General features: G+C 43.5%; 1 protein-coding gene across 4 annotated transcripts in view; it reads right to left on the reverse strand.

The window, feature by feature from the left end:
* The window catches only part of LOC140458166 (rho GTPase-activating protein 8-like), a 106,109-nt gene extending 90,356 nt beyond the window's left edge, over window positions 1-15,753 (reverse strand). For 2 of the 4 annotated variants that reach the window (XM_072552358.1, XM_072552359.1), the window contains exon 1: window positions 15,447-15,752. Coding sequence is in view for 1 of the 4 variants with exons in the window: in XM_072552356.1 (XP_072408457.1) it covers window positions 13,460-13,469 (10 nt within the window). In the remaining 3 variants the exon portion in view is untranslated. Of the gene's footprint in view, window positions 1-13,459; window positions 13,503-15,446 lie in introns of those variants that run through there. The other 2 variants (XM_072552360.1, XM_072552356.1) reach the window with 2 other exon arrangements.
* Between the last annotated feature and the right edge of the window lie 609 nt (window positions 15,754-16,362).

The following is a 16,362-nucleotide window of genomic DNA, read 5'->3' on the forward strand; positions in this document are numbered from 1 at the left end:
TAAAACATGACCACTTTGGCCTGAAGTCTCATCTATTTACATATAAACAAAAGGCCTCTCAAAATATTTTTCATCGCTGTACCAAACCAAACTGATCGGAACCCGGCCCGGTTTATTACCCCTCCGATAAAAATTAAGGACAGAGTCTCCTTGAGCCAAGGAACAGCTTTTAGGAAAAAAAGGGACTAGCTTTATGACACACTGTACTCCAGCACAGGAGCATATGTGACAATAAAAGGATATATTTGAAAGAGGGATATTCTATTCTATTTCCAGAGAAAAAATGAAGAAAGATACCATTGCTTTCAAGATATATACCTCTGCAGATTTCAAAGGATCCTTAATGGCTACTATAATCATGTTTCTTAAGCTAAATTAATGTTTCAAACTATCCATTTTATTTCTTAAGCAATGTGTGTTCATCTATAGTCAAATAGTGTGGCACTGGAAAAGCACAGCAGGTCAGGCAGCATCCAGCGAGCCAGACAGTCGATGTTTAGGGCATAAGCCCCGCATCTACAGACAAGATTTTACACATTGTCAGGACTCACCCAACATGCCCCCTGGTCTTTTCCTCATGTTTTAAACAGACCATGTGGACTTTCCACTCCATCCCCTTGAGAGAGAATGTGTTTGTGAGGGAGTGTAAGAACAATCAGTTATTTTAGAAAGAGAATTTTAAAATGGATGACAAAGCTGCAATGTCAAAAGGGGTGATAGGTAGAAAAAAAAAGGCATAGCACAAGAATGCCAATGCTCAGAGGTGGAGACTTTCCTGATTCCTCAAGGGGAAGGCAGGGTTCGGCCAGTGTTAAGCCAGAGATTTTAAACAGATATGGATAAGTACTTCAAACTTGAAGGACATGGTGCAGCAGAGCCAATACAAATCAAATTTTGGGAGGACAAGTGACTGGATAAAATGTAGAAGCAATTAAATGATCGTACAGTGGAGAAATATAGAGGGGAATGGAAGCAGAGAAAGAGGAACAATTATTGAAGGTGCTTTAGTGATGTTGGAGTAAGGAGGAGTCATTCCATCTTGGAATCATTTGTTGGAAGTGAAGACTGGAATGGCAAGGTCCTGCTGAACAGAGGGACCTTGCAGTGCAGGTTCATAATTCCTTGAACGTAGAATCGTAGATAGGATAGTGAAGAAGGCATTTGGTATGCTTTCCTTTGTTGGTCAGAGAATTGAGTAGAGGAGTTGGGAGGTCGGAAGGATGTCGTGAAACTTGAAAGGGTTCAGAAAAGATTGATAAGGATGTTGCAGGGTTGGAGGGTTAACTATAGGGAGAGGCTGAATAGGCTGGGGCTGTTTTCCCTGGAGCGTTGGAGGCTGAGGGGTGACCTTATAGAGGTTTATAAAAAAATCATGAGGGGCATAGACAGGAGAAACAATCAAGGTCTTTTCCCTGGGGTGGGGGAGTCCAGAACTAGAGAGCATAGGTTTAGGGTGAGAGGGAAAAGATATAAAAGGGACTGTGTGTGTGTGTGTGTGTGTGTGTGTGTGTGTGTGTATAATGAGCTGCCAGAGGAAGTGGTGGAGGCTGATACAATTACAACATTTAAAAGTCATGGGAGGTGCTAGTGTTGGATTGAGGTGGACAAAGTTAAAAACAAATTCACACAACACCAGGTTCTCATTGAACAGGTTTATTTGGAAGATCATAAGGCACAATTTATAGTAAAAGATCACAGTATCATGTAATTAAAATGATATACTGAACAAACTTTGATTGCTGTTAAGTCTTTCTTATTTCAGCATAGGCTGCAGGTTTCAGTTCATTAATATGCAAATCCAAGAACTTCTTTTAAGTCACCTTCTCGAGATAATGCAAGGTTTTTTCATAAAAACCTCTGCCAAAAAGTGTTAAATAACAAGTTGGAAGGTAACAGCACGAACAATGACCCGCAGAAAAAGAAGAAAAATGGCTGTGAGATGACAGCGATGAGATTGGGGTGGAAGGGTTGGAACTTAAAGTCTGAAGTAAAGATGAAACCTTCAATTAATCATCCTAGCACTCAGCTAATACATAACAAGTAGCTAAACTGGTGACATGTAGAATATCAAAATATCAAAAGCATAAGTAAAGCATATCTTTGAACAGATAATCTTGATTTTTTTTTACATTTCCCAAATGTAGCAAATTAAATGGCAATCCTGTTTTGTCAACCAGCATCAAGAAAACATTCTACGAAGCAGCTTGGTCAGATCAGAGTGAACCTGGCACACCAAAGAAAAATGCTCGACAGAGGTGTTTAAAGGATGGATGATACTAACATGACAGAAACAATTGCTGAACACCTTGCCAAATAATTTTGTTTTTGCAGGATTTTAATGTGGCAATTTATGACTCAGTGTTGCTTTTAGTAAAGCAGAATGCTGGACACATGAAACACTTGTCATTGAGGTAAAAACAATGACTGCAGATGCTGGAAACCAGAGTCTAGATTAGAGTGGTGCTGAAAAAGCACAGCGGTTCAGGCAGCATCCGAGGAGCAGGAAAAATCGACATTTCGGGCAAAAGCCCTTCATCAGGAATACAGGCAGAGAGCCTGAAGGGTGGAGAGATAAGTGAGAGGAGGGTGGGGGTGGGAGAAAGTAGCATAGAGTACAATGGGTGAGTGGGGGAGGGGATGAAGGTGATAGGTCGGGGAGGAGGGTAGAGTGGATAGGTGGAAAAGAAGATAGGCAGGTAGGGCAAGTCATGGGGACAGCGCTGAGCTGCAAGTTTGGAACTGGGGTGAGGTGGGGGAAGGGGAAGTGAGGAAACTGTTGGAAGTCCACATTGATGCCCTGGGGTTGAAGTGTTCCGAGGCGGAAGATGAGGCGTTCTTCCTCCAGGCGTCTGGTGGCAAGGGAGCGGCGGTGAAGGAGGCCCAGGACCTCCATGTCCTCAGCAGAGTGGGAGGGGGAGTTGAAATGTTGGGCCACAGGGCGGGGTGGTTGATTGGTGCAGGTATCCCGGAGATGTTCCCTAAAGCGCTCTGCTAGGAGGCATCCAGTCTCACCAATGTAGAGGGTACCGCATCGGGAGCAACGGATACAATAAATGATATTGGTGGATGTGCAGGTAAAACTTTGATGGATGTGGAAGGCTCCTTTGGGGCCTTGGATGGAGGTGAGGGAGGTGGTATGGGAACAGGTTTTGCAATTCCTGCGGTGGCAGGGGAAGGTGCCAGGATGGGAGGGTGGGTTGTAGGGGAGCGTGGACCTGACCAGATAGTCACAGAGGGAACGGTCTTTGCGGAAAGCAGAAAGGGGTGGGGAGGGAAATATATCCCTGGTGGTGGGGTCGGTTTGGAGGTGGCAGAAATGTCGGCAGATGATTTGGTTTATGCGAAGGTTGGTAGGGTGGAAGGTGAGCACCAGGGGCGCTCTGTCCTTGTTACGTTTGGAGGTGTGGGGTCTGAGGGCGCAGGTGCGGGATGTGGACAAGATGTGTTGGAGGACATCTTTAACCATGTGGGAAAGGAAATTGTGGCCTCTAAAGAAGGAGGCCATCTGGTGTGTTCTGTGGTGGAAGTGGTCCTCCTGGGAGCAGATACGGTGGAGGCGGAGGAATTGGGAATATGGGATGGAATCTTTGCAGGAAGTAGGGTGGGAAGAGGTCTAATCCAGGTAGCTGTGGGAGTCGGTGGGTTTGTAAAAAATGTCAGTGTCAAGTCGGTCGTCATTTATGGAGATGGAGAAGTCCAGGAAGGGGAGGGAGGTGTCAGAGATGGTCCAGGTAAATTTAAGGTCAGGATGGAATGTGTTAGTGAAGTTGATGAATTGCTCAACCTCCTCGCGGGAGCATGAGGTGGCGCCAATGCAGTCATCAATGTAGCGGAGGAAGAGGTGGGGAGTGGTGCCAGTGTAATTACGGACGATGGACTGTTCCTCGTAGCCAACAAAGAGACAGGCATAGCTGGGGCCCATATGTGTGCCCATGGCTACCCCTTTGGTCTGGAGGAAGTGGGAGGATTCAAAGGAGAAATTGTTAAGGGTGAGGACCAGTTCAGCCAAACGAATGAGAGTGTCAGTGGAAGGGTATTGTTGGGAAGAAATGGAGGGCTTGGAGGCCCTGGTCATGGCGGATGGAGATGGAGAGGGATTGGATATCCATGGTGAAGATGAGGCATTGGGGGCCAGGGAAACGGAAGTCTTGGAGGAGGTGGAGGGCGTGGGTGGTGTCTCGAACGTATGTGGGGAGTTCCTGGACTGGGGGGGATAGGACAGTGTCGAGGTAGGTAGAGATGAGTTCAGTGAGGCAGGAGTATGCTGAGACAATGGGTTGGCCAAGGTGGTCAGGCTTGTGGATCTTGGGAAGGAGGTAGAACCGGGCAATGCGGGGTTCTCGAACTATGAGGTTGGAAGCTGTGGGTGGGAGATCTCCTGAGGTGATGAGGTTCTGTTTGGTCTGGGAGATGATGGTTTGGTGATGGGGGGTGGGGTCATGGTAGAGGGAGCGGTAGGAAGAGGTGTCCTCGAGTTGGCGTTTGGCTCCCGCGGTGTAGAGGTCAGTGCGCCAGACTACCACTGCGCCCCCTTTATCTGCCGGCTTGATGGTTGGAGCATCAAGGATTGGATTGCAGGATTGGAGCAGAGGAATTGGAGGGCTGCACATTGTGAGGGTGAGAGGTTGGAGTGGGGGAGGGGGTAGACAGGTTGAGGTGGTTAATGTCCCGGCGGCAGTTGGAAATGAAGAGGTCGAGGGCAGGTAATAGGCCAGTGCGGGGTGTCCAGGTGGATGCAGTGTGTTGGAGGTGGGCGAAGGGGTCCTCGGAAGGTGGGCGGGAATCCTGATTGTGAAAGTAAGCTCAGAGGCGGAGGCGGCAGAAGAAGTGTTCGACGTCACGGCGTGTATTAAATCTATTGATGCGTGGACGGAGGGGGATGAAGGTGAGTCCTTTGCTAAGGACTGATCGTTCGTCCTCAGTGAGGGGGAGGTCTGGAGTGATGGTGAAATCTTGGCAGGGCTGGGAGCTGGAATCTGGTGGAGGTGTGGAGCTGGGAGTGAGGGCGGAGCTGGTAACTGGAGTGGGTGCAGTGTTGGGGGGAATGGGGGTGGAGTCATGAGCAGGGGTGGTGTTCTCCTCAGGGTTCTGGGGGGGCGGGGATGGTGACAGTGGGATCTGTGGGGGGCAGAATGCAAATGAGTGGTGTTAGTAGGGGCGGAAGTGGTGGCAAACACAGCAGTGGGGGGGGGGGGCGGAAGTCACTGAGCGTGTGACATCAGCGATGATGTGGGGGCAGAATGATGTCACGTGTGGTGCATGAGGAATTGTGAGGGGCAGAAGTGACATCATCAATCAGCGTGGGCTTATGTCATAGAGTCACAGAGATACAACATGGAGACAGATCCTTCGGTCCAACTCGTCCATGCTGACAGGTATCCTAAATTAATCTAGTCCCACTTGCCAGTATTTGACCCATATTCCTTTAAACCCTTCCTACTCAATACTTCTGGCAGCTCATTCCGCGCGCACACACACACCTGTGTGTGAAAAAGCTTGCCCCTTAGGTCCCTTTTATATCTTGCCCTCTCACCCTAAACCTATGCCCTCTCGTTCTGGACTCCCCAACCCCAGGGAAAAGACCTGGTCTGTTTATCCTATCCCTGCCCCTCATGATTTTGTAAACCTCGATAAGGTCACTCCTCAGCCTCAGACGCTCCAGGGAAAACAGCCCCAGCCTATTTAGCCTCTCCTTATAGCTCAAGCCCTCCAACCTTGGCAACATCCTTGGACATCTTTTCTGAATCCTTTCAAGTTTCACAACATCCTTCCTATAGCAGGGAGATCAGAATTGCATGCAATACTTCAAAAGTGGTGTTACCAATGTCCTGTACAGTCGCAACATGACCTCCGAACTCCTATATTCAATACTCTGACCGATAAAAGAAAGGATACCAAACACCTTCTTCACTAACCTATTTCCCTGTAACTCCACTTTCAAGGAATTATGAACCTGCACTCATAAGGTTTCATTGTTTAGCAACATTCCCCAGGACCTTACTATTAAGTGTATAAGTCCTGCTCTGATTTGTCTTTTCAAAATGCAGCACCTCACATTTATCTAAATTAAACTCCATCTGCCATTCCCCAGCCCATTGGCCCACCTGATCAATATCCTATTATGTTGCAAGTATCAACATCATGGCTTGCAAATAAAGGAATTAGCAGAGGCCCCTCAATCCCAAATTGCTCAGATTTGTTGTGGAAGCAAGCGGAAAGTGGCTGAAGCTCATCAACCCACTGAGGAACTTCCTCAATAATAAGAACTAGCCATTCTCGCAACAAATCTCAAGACCAACGTTATCCCTAATGCTTAAGATCCTGCGAATTTTCAGTAACACTGAATCGATTCAGAAAACCATACAGCCTTGATATGGGCTCGTGTTAACAAGCCTACCCTTGGTGCCAGGGTACGGTGCTCCAGACAATGATGGGCATGACAGGCACCTAATATACATGTTGGCAGTAAAAGAATAATATTATTATTATTAATTAATAATAATAATAATAATAATAATAATAATAATAATAATAATAATTTTTTAAAAAATGGTTCACCAAAACACATCAGATGATGACACCTTTTCCTAACTAATTATCGTTAGGTCTTGTTCCGCATCCAGGAATTATAACTTTTATCCAGACATTCACATTTGCTGGAGACTGCAATGAAGTTAAGAACACTAGCACTAAGTAATGGTGGTGAGAACAGTAGAAGCAATTGGAGATGGGGAGGTCGCAGCATCATTCAAGAAGCAAATTACAAAACCATATTAAACTACATTACCTCAGTGAAACTTTTTCTGCAAGTAATTGTACCAATAAAGTCATCCAATATTCAGCCAACTGGAAAAGGAGAACAGCAAATCAGGAAGATTGACTTGAATTATGAGATTGCTGCACTAACACAACAGGGTGCTGTTAAAAAATCTTTCGGCCAAAAGTACCATTTCTGGACAAAACCTTCACATTTCGTAAACTACAAAAAAAGTGCTAAGCAGGCACTGTCAAATCATTTCTTAAAAAAAACTGCTTGAAATCAGATTTTACACAATTTCTTATGAGTCAGCTCTTTCCTAAAGAATATTAAATGTAAGCTTTTTATTGCATATACATTAGTAAGTGGAAAGTGATGAGGAATGGAATACAGTTTACTGCTTAAGAAAACTGAAACAAAACCATAGTCTTTAGACCTTATATTATTAAAGATCCTCATGTCTTCTTCAAAAGGAAAGTCATTGTCTATGAAAACACCTTGTTCTATTTACATAATTTCTTTATAACTTAAATTCCCTGTACCATTATCCTATTCCATTAATAACTGATTTCAAAGTCTTCAGATGCTTCGGTCTGTCTTCCTAGAATTTCCTTCCCAAGCGTAAAACCTTCACCCGATCCTTTAAAAAGAAAATCAACCTTTCGGCCCAATGTCTGATTTTTTTAAAATTTCCGCTTTACAATTTGTTTTAAAATCATAAATAGTCTATCTGAAAATAGTTAAAAATCACAACACCAGGAAGGCTAGCTACCTGATGAAGGAGCAGCGTTCCGTAAGCTTGTACATCCAAATAAACCTGTTGGACTATAACCTGATGTTGTGTAATTTTTAACTTTGTACAGTCCAGTCCAACACTGGCACCTCCATACTTGAAAACAGATGCTGCATTTGGAATGAAAATGGGCTGATCAGACTCCAGCATTTTCTGGGTGAAGAAAAGGTAGAGAAGCTTCCAATGAAAAGAAATTGCCATTCATCCTTATTAAAATTACAGGAATAGCACATAACTATCAAATGAACTGAAATTTCATTGTTTAATATTAATGTGAGATTTTACTGCCATTATAAAGATTTAAAAAATATATTTCCTTTCTCTGGTTAAAGTTTGTAACTCATTTTTATATATAAACCAATAAAATGATATTTATTTTACCTTTTTTTTAAATCAATATGTACTATATTGTTGCATAAATAAAAGGGGACTGAGAAATCTGAAAGAACAGGCGGAAGGGAAAACAATCAGTACATATATACATTTCTGGTGGTGAATAGTCTCCAGAGATCAAACGACCCCAGTGGAGAAACGTAGGTGGCAAACCGGCAGTGGCTAATCGTCACCAACCCAGGCTGGGGAGGGACAGACAAGGACAGATGATAAAAGAACATAGAACATAGAACATAGAACAATACAGCACAGAACAGGCCCTTCAGCCCACGATGTTGTGCCGAACTTCTATCCTAGATTAAGCACCCATCCATGTACCTATCCAAATGCCGCTTAAAGGTTGCCAATGAATCTGACTCTACCACTCCCACGGGCAGCGCATTCCATGCCCCCACCACTCTCTGGGTAAAGAACCCACCCCTGACATCTCCCCTATACCTTCCACCCTTCACCTTAAATTTATGTCCCCTTGTAACACTCTGTTGTACCCGGGGAAAAAGTTTCTGACTGTCTACTCTATCTATTCCTCTGATCATCTTATAAACCTCTATCAAGTCACCCCTCATTCTTCGCCGTTCCAACGAGAAAAGGCCGAGAACTCTCAACCTATCCTCGTACGACCTACTCTCCATTCCAGGCAACATCCTGGTAAATCTTCTCTGCACTTTGGCTATTCTCAACAAGAAGGCATTTCCCTCTTCCCCTGGCATTCAGTTAGCACCCATCATCAACATCGTTTTGAAGCTATTGACCAGCAATTTAATTGGACTCTGAAATCCACATGAATCCTGCAACTACAAGAGCAGGTCAGGAGCTGGATGTTGTTCAGTGAGTAACTCACATCCTGAATCCCCAATGTCTTTCTTCCAGTTACACATCACAAAGTCAGAAGGATGATGGAATATTTATTATTTTCTTGTACAAATTCATCTCAAACTGGAGTTTACACCATCCAGGAAAGAAAGCCTGCTTGATCAGCACTCACCAGAAAAATTCACTCTTTTCATCACTACAAACTCTTGAAAATGGTGCATTGCATCAACTCCCCCAATCGCCCAAGAGCATAGGAACAGGAGAACACCAATCTGTTCATTGAGCCAAGACTTCACCATTCAATTAGATTTTGGTTGATCTTCATGGCTCAATGCTACTTTCCTGCACAATTTTCAAATCCCTTAAAATCACTAGTGTCTGAAAATGTCTCAATTTCTGTCTTAAATACGCTCAATAACAGAGCTTCCACAGCACTGCTAATTCCAAGAAGTCACCACTCTCTGAATGAACAAATGCCCCATCACATCTTAAATGTCTTAACCTTTATCCTGGTTCTAGAATCATGAAGCAAGAGAAAAATCTTCTATATTCACCCGGACATGCTCGAAGAATTTCTGCAAAGTTTCAATCAGGTCACCTCTTATTTATGAAATTCGAGGGAATTCAGACCTGATTCCTCAAGCTCTCCTCAACAACAACCTGCCACCCCACAGATTAATTTTGGTGGACAGTCACTGCACTCCCTCTATCGCAGACATACCCCTCCTTCAAGGACACTAAATCTGTGGACAATATTCCAGGTGATTGCTCATTAAGGGAGTATAAAACTGCAGCAAGACATTGTTACTCAAATCCTCACTTTGAAGTGAATGCTAATATACCATTTGCCTTCCTAATTCTTTCTGCACATACCCACTGGCTTCTAGTGAGTCATGGACAAGAACACCCGAACTTCCCAACCGCTCTCCATATAAAAATTATTCTGCCTGTTTTTCTTATTAAAAAGGGAATAATTTCACACTTCTGTCCAGTTTATTTGTTTGCCATATTCTAGCCTATTCACTTTGTCTGCCCAAGTCCTATTGAAGCATCCTTGCATCGCCCTCAACTTACATTACACCAAACTGGGTGGCAATCTGCAAATGTGGAAATGCTATAATTGGCTCCCACACCCAATCATTTATATATGTGCTGTGAACTGATGCAGTCCTAGCTCTAGGCCTTGCAGTACTCCACTACAAACAGCTTGCCGCTCAGAGAATGAGCCATTTATTCCTCCTGTTCTCTTTCTTATCACCAACTCTTAAACTGTACTAGAATGCTCCCTGCAATCCCACGTGCTTTGAAGTTTAATGATTAACCTTCTTTGTGAGACCTTATCAAAAGCCTTCTGCTAATCTAAATGCAACCATAATCATCGACTCTCCTTTGCCACTGCTCAAACAAAGATACTTAAAAACCTCCAAGTTTGTCAAATATAATTTCCCTTTCATATATCTATGTTGACTATGCACAATGTTGACATTCTTTTTCCAAATGTTCAGTTATCAGAGCCTTTATAATAACTTAATATCAATTTGAGGGAAAATGTCAGAAACCATTAGGTCTGTTGTTCTCCTCTCTCCCTCCCTTCTTAAACAGTAGGGTCACATTTTCAGTCTTCCAGTCAGCAGGGACCTTTCAGAATTGGAAGGTAATCACCAATGCATCCAATATCCCTCTAATCAAATCCTTCAACACTCTTGGGTGAAACGCAGCTGGTCTGGGAGATTTATCAGATCAGCTAATTTTTCCCAGTATCACCTCTCTACTAATACTAATGTCTTTTAGCTCTTCATTTACACAAGTCCTAGTCACCCAGCATTTCTGGGGAGATTCTCTGCATCTTCTTCTATGAAGTTAAAATGTAAAGTAATTGTTTAGTTTCTATTACCTTTACGTAGACTTTCCAAAGCTCAACATCCACCACCTAGAAGGACAAGGCCAATACTGGCATGGGAATACGGCAACTTGCATATTCCCTTCAAAATTATACAATCACCCTGACTTGGAATTATAATTGTTTCTTCACTGTCAAAAGGTCAAAATCCTAGAGCTCCCTAACAAATGTATTGTGAGAGACCGACAGCACAGACTCCAGAGGTACAAGAACAGGGCTCATCTCTATCTTCTCCAGAAACATAGGGGCTGGGCAATTAATACTGGCAAATAATGAACAAGATAAATGATTGGGTGGGAAGATTGACAAAAAAAAAATTTCCTCCAAGCAGCTTCTTGCGTTCAATCATAACACAGAATCATTGCAACAAGATACAACTTTGACACAAAAGAAATCTCAATACTTTTAGAAGTGAACACCTTCCCCCATGTCCTTTATCCAGTCCCTCACCCCTGGCTCTTGTTAACACATGGACTGCTTTCAGCACAGTCAGGCCATTCTCACCTACACATGGACCCCATCATCAGCTTTTCTTTCTTCTTGGATTACCATTCTGCTTCCATCCAAGATGGCAGTGGTGTAGAGCTCCTCTGCCAGAGATTGTCCGCTCTGACTGCTCTTCCTTTCCATCTCTTTTCTTTTATTGTTACTTACTTACCTTGTCCTGAGCTTGGATGGCATTGGTGAGAGCCCAGCGTGTGGACGTGGTGTGGTTTCCAGTCGGGCCCAGGGTGCAAACCGCAAACAGGCCCAGCCCAGAGGAGAGTGAACCCTGTCTTAGTTTTCTGCAGCAAGCGCAGGACCTGGAATCAACAGCTGTTACATCAGCAGAGGCGACATCAGCCAAGTGACGGTGGAAGGGCATTGCGGCAATATCGATGAGGTGGGCCCAGGGCGAGAGGTGTGACTCTGACATTGATTGGTCTGGTACAATCGGCAAGGAGGTGATGGTGAAGGAGTATGGCCCAGCAGCAAAGATGGTGCCCGAGGATTAGCAACTTTGACGTTGGTTGGGACTGGTGTAGATGCCGATGAAGTGCTGCCGGCGGGATAACGTACAGCCATCATTGAGGGTGATGAACTGGCTCAGGGCTAATGAATTCTCTTCAAGCTATATCAGTTCTTTCCCCCCTTATTCTTAAATGATGTCACCATTTTATGGTGACAGATGAAAGTTTTTCCACTGTATTTTATTGTATTCTTACTGCAAAATAAACGTGACAATAACATCAAAACCAACTCCATCCCTTTGTCTGCCTCTGCATTCCACTTATTGCATACTCCTTAACCCATCCCCCAACCCCTTGTATTCAGCACACATACACCACCTTTTCCTAGCTATTATCAGTTCTCAAGAAGGATCACTGGACCCAAAAAATTAACTCTTCTTTTTCCTCCACAGATGCTGCTAGACCTGCTGAGTTTCTCTAGCAATTTCCACTATTTTCTCATGAGTTTGTGGCAGTTGTATACTATGCTTTAAATCAGAGGTCATCAATTGGATATATTTATTCACTGGCAGATGCTACACAATAACATATTCTGCCTCACTAAGACAAGGGGAATTAAGCTTGTAATTTCTTCCGCTACACGACAATCAGTGACTTGTTTTGAACCTGTTGGAGCTTGCAATGTCTCAACCACAGTATTCATTTGATCAGAAATAATGTCATCACCATAGAAAGTTTTATTTTTTAAAACATTTTAACAGAGATGATGTCGTCATAACATATCCTAATCAATCAATGGAACTGTTTCCTTTTTAAAGTTTACTTTAAAAACCCATACATTCTGATTTTAGCACCACATCTTTCGTTCTACCTACAGTAATTTGATGACACTGATGTGAATCATGACTCCTGGCTGTCTACCCTCACCCCCTCAGGGTAATCTGCAGTCATCCATGATCCTGATACTAGGTAGGCAATAAACCATCCTGATTCTAGTCTGCACAACAGTCAATTAAATATCCTATTACTATTGCTCTTATGGTCTTCCTTATGCTCTAACACTGAGCCACTGTGCCATCACATGCACGATCATTCGGAACCAAACACTGGTTGGGGAATGAAATGCACTCCTGCACTACCTACCTACTTCTTCCTGATGTCTAGTGATCACCCTTTGTCTCTCTCCGCGCATATGTTTAAGCTGCAGGGTGACCATGTCTGTAAAGTTGCTAGCCAGCAAGGTCTCAAACCTCATGGAGAGATTGCAGTGACGCCAGCTATAGCTCACGCACTGAGCTCACAGCTTGAGATGCTGCAGCCAACAACATTTCCTGTATATATGATTACCCAGCATATAGGAAATGACAGGAGTTCACACGTGGAATAGGTTGTGCACTCTAAGGGTCAAAAGCTGCCCTTCCATTCACACAGCACAGAAACAGACCCTATGGTCTAAGCAGTCCATGCCAAACATAATCTCAAACTAGGTTAGTCCACCTGCCTTCTCTTGGCCTATATCCCTCCAAACTTTTCCTTCATGTACCTATCCAAATGCCAGTTTAATGTTCTAATTGTGCACAGATCCACCACTTCCTCAGGACATTAATTCCACACGTGAACGACCCTCAGTGTAAAACATTTGCTCCTCACCTCTTAAAATCACTATCCTCTCACTTTAAAAACGTGCCCGTAGGATGGGAGTCATCAAGACCAAGGAAAAGACAACTATCCTTAACACTATTTATACCTCATGATCTTATAAATTTCTATCAGGTTACCTAATAATGTCCGATGCTCTAGTGAAAAAAACTCCCAGCCTAAAAGCCTTTCTTTATAACTTAAACCTTCCACACCTGGCAACATCCTGGTAAATCTTTTCTGAATCCTCTCCAGCTTAATAACATCCTTCCTATAACTGGCCGAATCTATCAAATAATTAAAAAAAGCTTTTAAAAAAAAAACTCATTCGCTACTCACATTTTCAGTTTTCCTTAAACACTGATAGGTTAATTGATTTTTTTTTATTCTTGCATGGGATATAGGCATCACTGGCGAGGTCATCATTTCTTGCCCATCCCTAACTGCCCTACTGAACTGCTACAATCCCAAGTAGCAGGTACACCCACAGTGCTGTTAAGAAGAAAGTTCCGTGATTTTGATCTAGCACCAGTGAACAAATGGCGATTTGGTTCCAAGTCAAGATGGTGTGGGGTTTAAAAGGGAACTTGCAGGTGGTGGTGATTCCACACATCCATTTCCTTTGCCTTGGTGGAGGTCAGGAGTTTGGAAGGTGCTGTAAAGAAGCCTTGGTGAGTTGTTCTTTCTCTAAATGCTATACATTGCTGCCAATTTCCAAGCTCCTTAAACCAACTCTTCAACTTTGGGGAAAGAGAAACAAAGCCAAAATACTTACTAAATGATCAACTCTCTGACCTTCCTGTGATGTCAGGGGTCTCTCTACTGTCTTGTGTCAGTGCTCCTGATCTATTTCACCCTACTTAGTCTGCTCATAGTGATCTTGTAGGAGAAAGTGAGGACTGCAGATGCTCGACATCAGAGCTGAAAATGTGTTGCTGGAAAAGCACAGCAGGTCAGGCAGCATCCAAGGAACAGGAGAATCAACGTTTCGGGCATGAGCCCTTTTTCTGAAAGAAGGGCTCATGCCCGAAACGTTGATTCTCCTGCTCCTTGGATGCTGCCTGACCGGCTGCGCTTTTCCAGCAACACATTTTCACCTCATAGTGATCTTGATGAGCTTTTTGACGAATCTGACTTGTTTCCCAGTGACTGTCATTATTCTAGTGCCTGAGCACCAGCCAGTACTAGTACTGTGGAATCCGCACTGGGCAAACATTGATTGGTGGGCAAGATATAAGTCGACTCCAGAAGCCCTTTGGTTATATTGCCTGTTGTTGCTTACCATCACTGCTCACTGCAGGTATGGGGAGAAAAGGGGTGGCACTGTGGCTCAGTGGTTAGCACTGCTGCCTCACAGCTCTAGGGACCCAGGTTCGAGTCCAGCCTCGGGCAACTGTCTGTGTGGCATTTGCACAATCTCCTCATGTCTGCATGGGTTTCCTTCCACAATCTAAAGATTGAAGAAGGGCTGATGCCCAAAACGTTGATTCTCCTGTTCCTTGGATGCTGCCTGACCTGCTGCACTTTTCCAGCAACACATTTTCAGCTCTGATCTCCAACATCTGCAGTCCTCACTTTCTCCACAATCTAAAGATGTGCAGGTTAGGTGAATTGGCCATGTTAAATTGCCCATTGTGTTCAGGGATGCGTACATGAGGTGTATTAATCAGGAGTAAATGTAGAGTGATACGGTAGGGCAATAGGTTTGGGTGGGATACTCTTCAAGGGGTTGGTGTGGACTTGTTGGGCCAAAGAGCCTGTTTCCACACTGTAGGGATTCTATAGAAAACTCTTGCCTCACACACAAAGCAACTAAATGTTAATTATTGAAGAACTTGGCACAGCTTCAAACAACATGGAGTATTTTAAGATATGATATACTTGCTAACAATGGCACAACTTGTGCTGCTAATGGACACGATTGGTGACTTGCCTGATCAGCACCTCTCCAAGTTACATCAATTATATTGTTTATTTTGTAACAGTTTCTGAAAATAGATCTTCAACTTCGAAAATATTTGGTGGTAACATTCTTTTGTAAGGTACTTGAGAGACATAGACATTTTTTAACCAATGTAAACCTTTTGGGAGACAATAGTAGACTGTAACAGTTTTTATCTATTGCAACATAAAAACATTTACTTAAGCTTCTGGGCCGGGACTTTACACAGTGCAGACTAAATAGTAAAGCCTGAGTTTTACCTGTACCGACTGTCCGTCCAGGTAACCCCTGAGAAGCAGCTCCCTAGACGGCGTGTTGATGTTCTCCCTTCCGTTGCACAGAAGCAAACTCTAGTAGGACTTTCGAAATGCGAGGATTGTCGAAAGAGGTGAATCACATAAACCTCGGCAAAAGCAGCCCTTCAAAAAGTGAACGTCGAGCTCAGCCGGTTGGCAAGGAGACAGCATGCAGGCAAACACAAGTTAGCCAAAGGTCCAACACCACTTAGGACCTGTTGGGAGGCGGACTTTCCTAACTCTTCACTTAGAGCAGCTACAGCTCAACGCTGGAGCTGGTATTTCCGACACACCTCCTCCAACACATTCCACCAGCTATTCTTTTTAAAGGGAACGATTTCTATTTTCTTTAGCCGACTGAAAATGCCCTTAATGAATTCCTCCCCACTGGGAGGCGGTGGAAGTAAGAGAGAAAACAACTTGAGACAATCGGCATTTGTTTTGCTGATTTCACATCAAAACATTGTCAAAACTTCACCAGTCAGGCTGAGTATTTCTGCACCGTCATGCTTTCAAAAGGTTAAAACTATTTAAAAATAAAACAATTTAAATAAAGTGCCTTTAAAAATTAAGTCAAGAATAAACAGGTTTCATATGTTCTTTGAAATTGAGGTATTAAACTTGTAGTCATCAATATTAGGTATTGATTTTGTATTTTGTGGAGGGAAATCAGAGTTACGTTATGAGTAGAGTGACCCTTCCTCAGTTATAGATGCTGCCAGACCTGCTGAGCTTTTCCAGCAATTTCTATTTTTGACAAAAGAAACTACGTAATTTCTAATGTTAACAAATGTCTCTGATTTACAGCAACCAGAGTTCTTTCGGTTAGTTACTTTTGTCTAAGTGCATTAATGCACAGCTATTACTACTTTTTAAAGGC

This window comes from Chiloscyllium punctatum, chromosome 32, assembly GCF_047496795.1.
Source record: "Chiloscyllium punctatum isolate Juve2018m chromosome 32, sChiPun1.3, whole genome shotgun sequence".
NCBI lineage: Eukaryota > Metazoa > Chordata > Chondrichthyes > Orectolobiformes > Hemiscylliidae > Chiloscyllium > Chiloscyllium punctatum.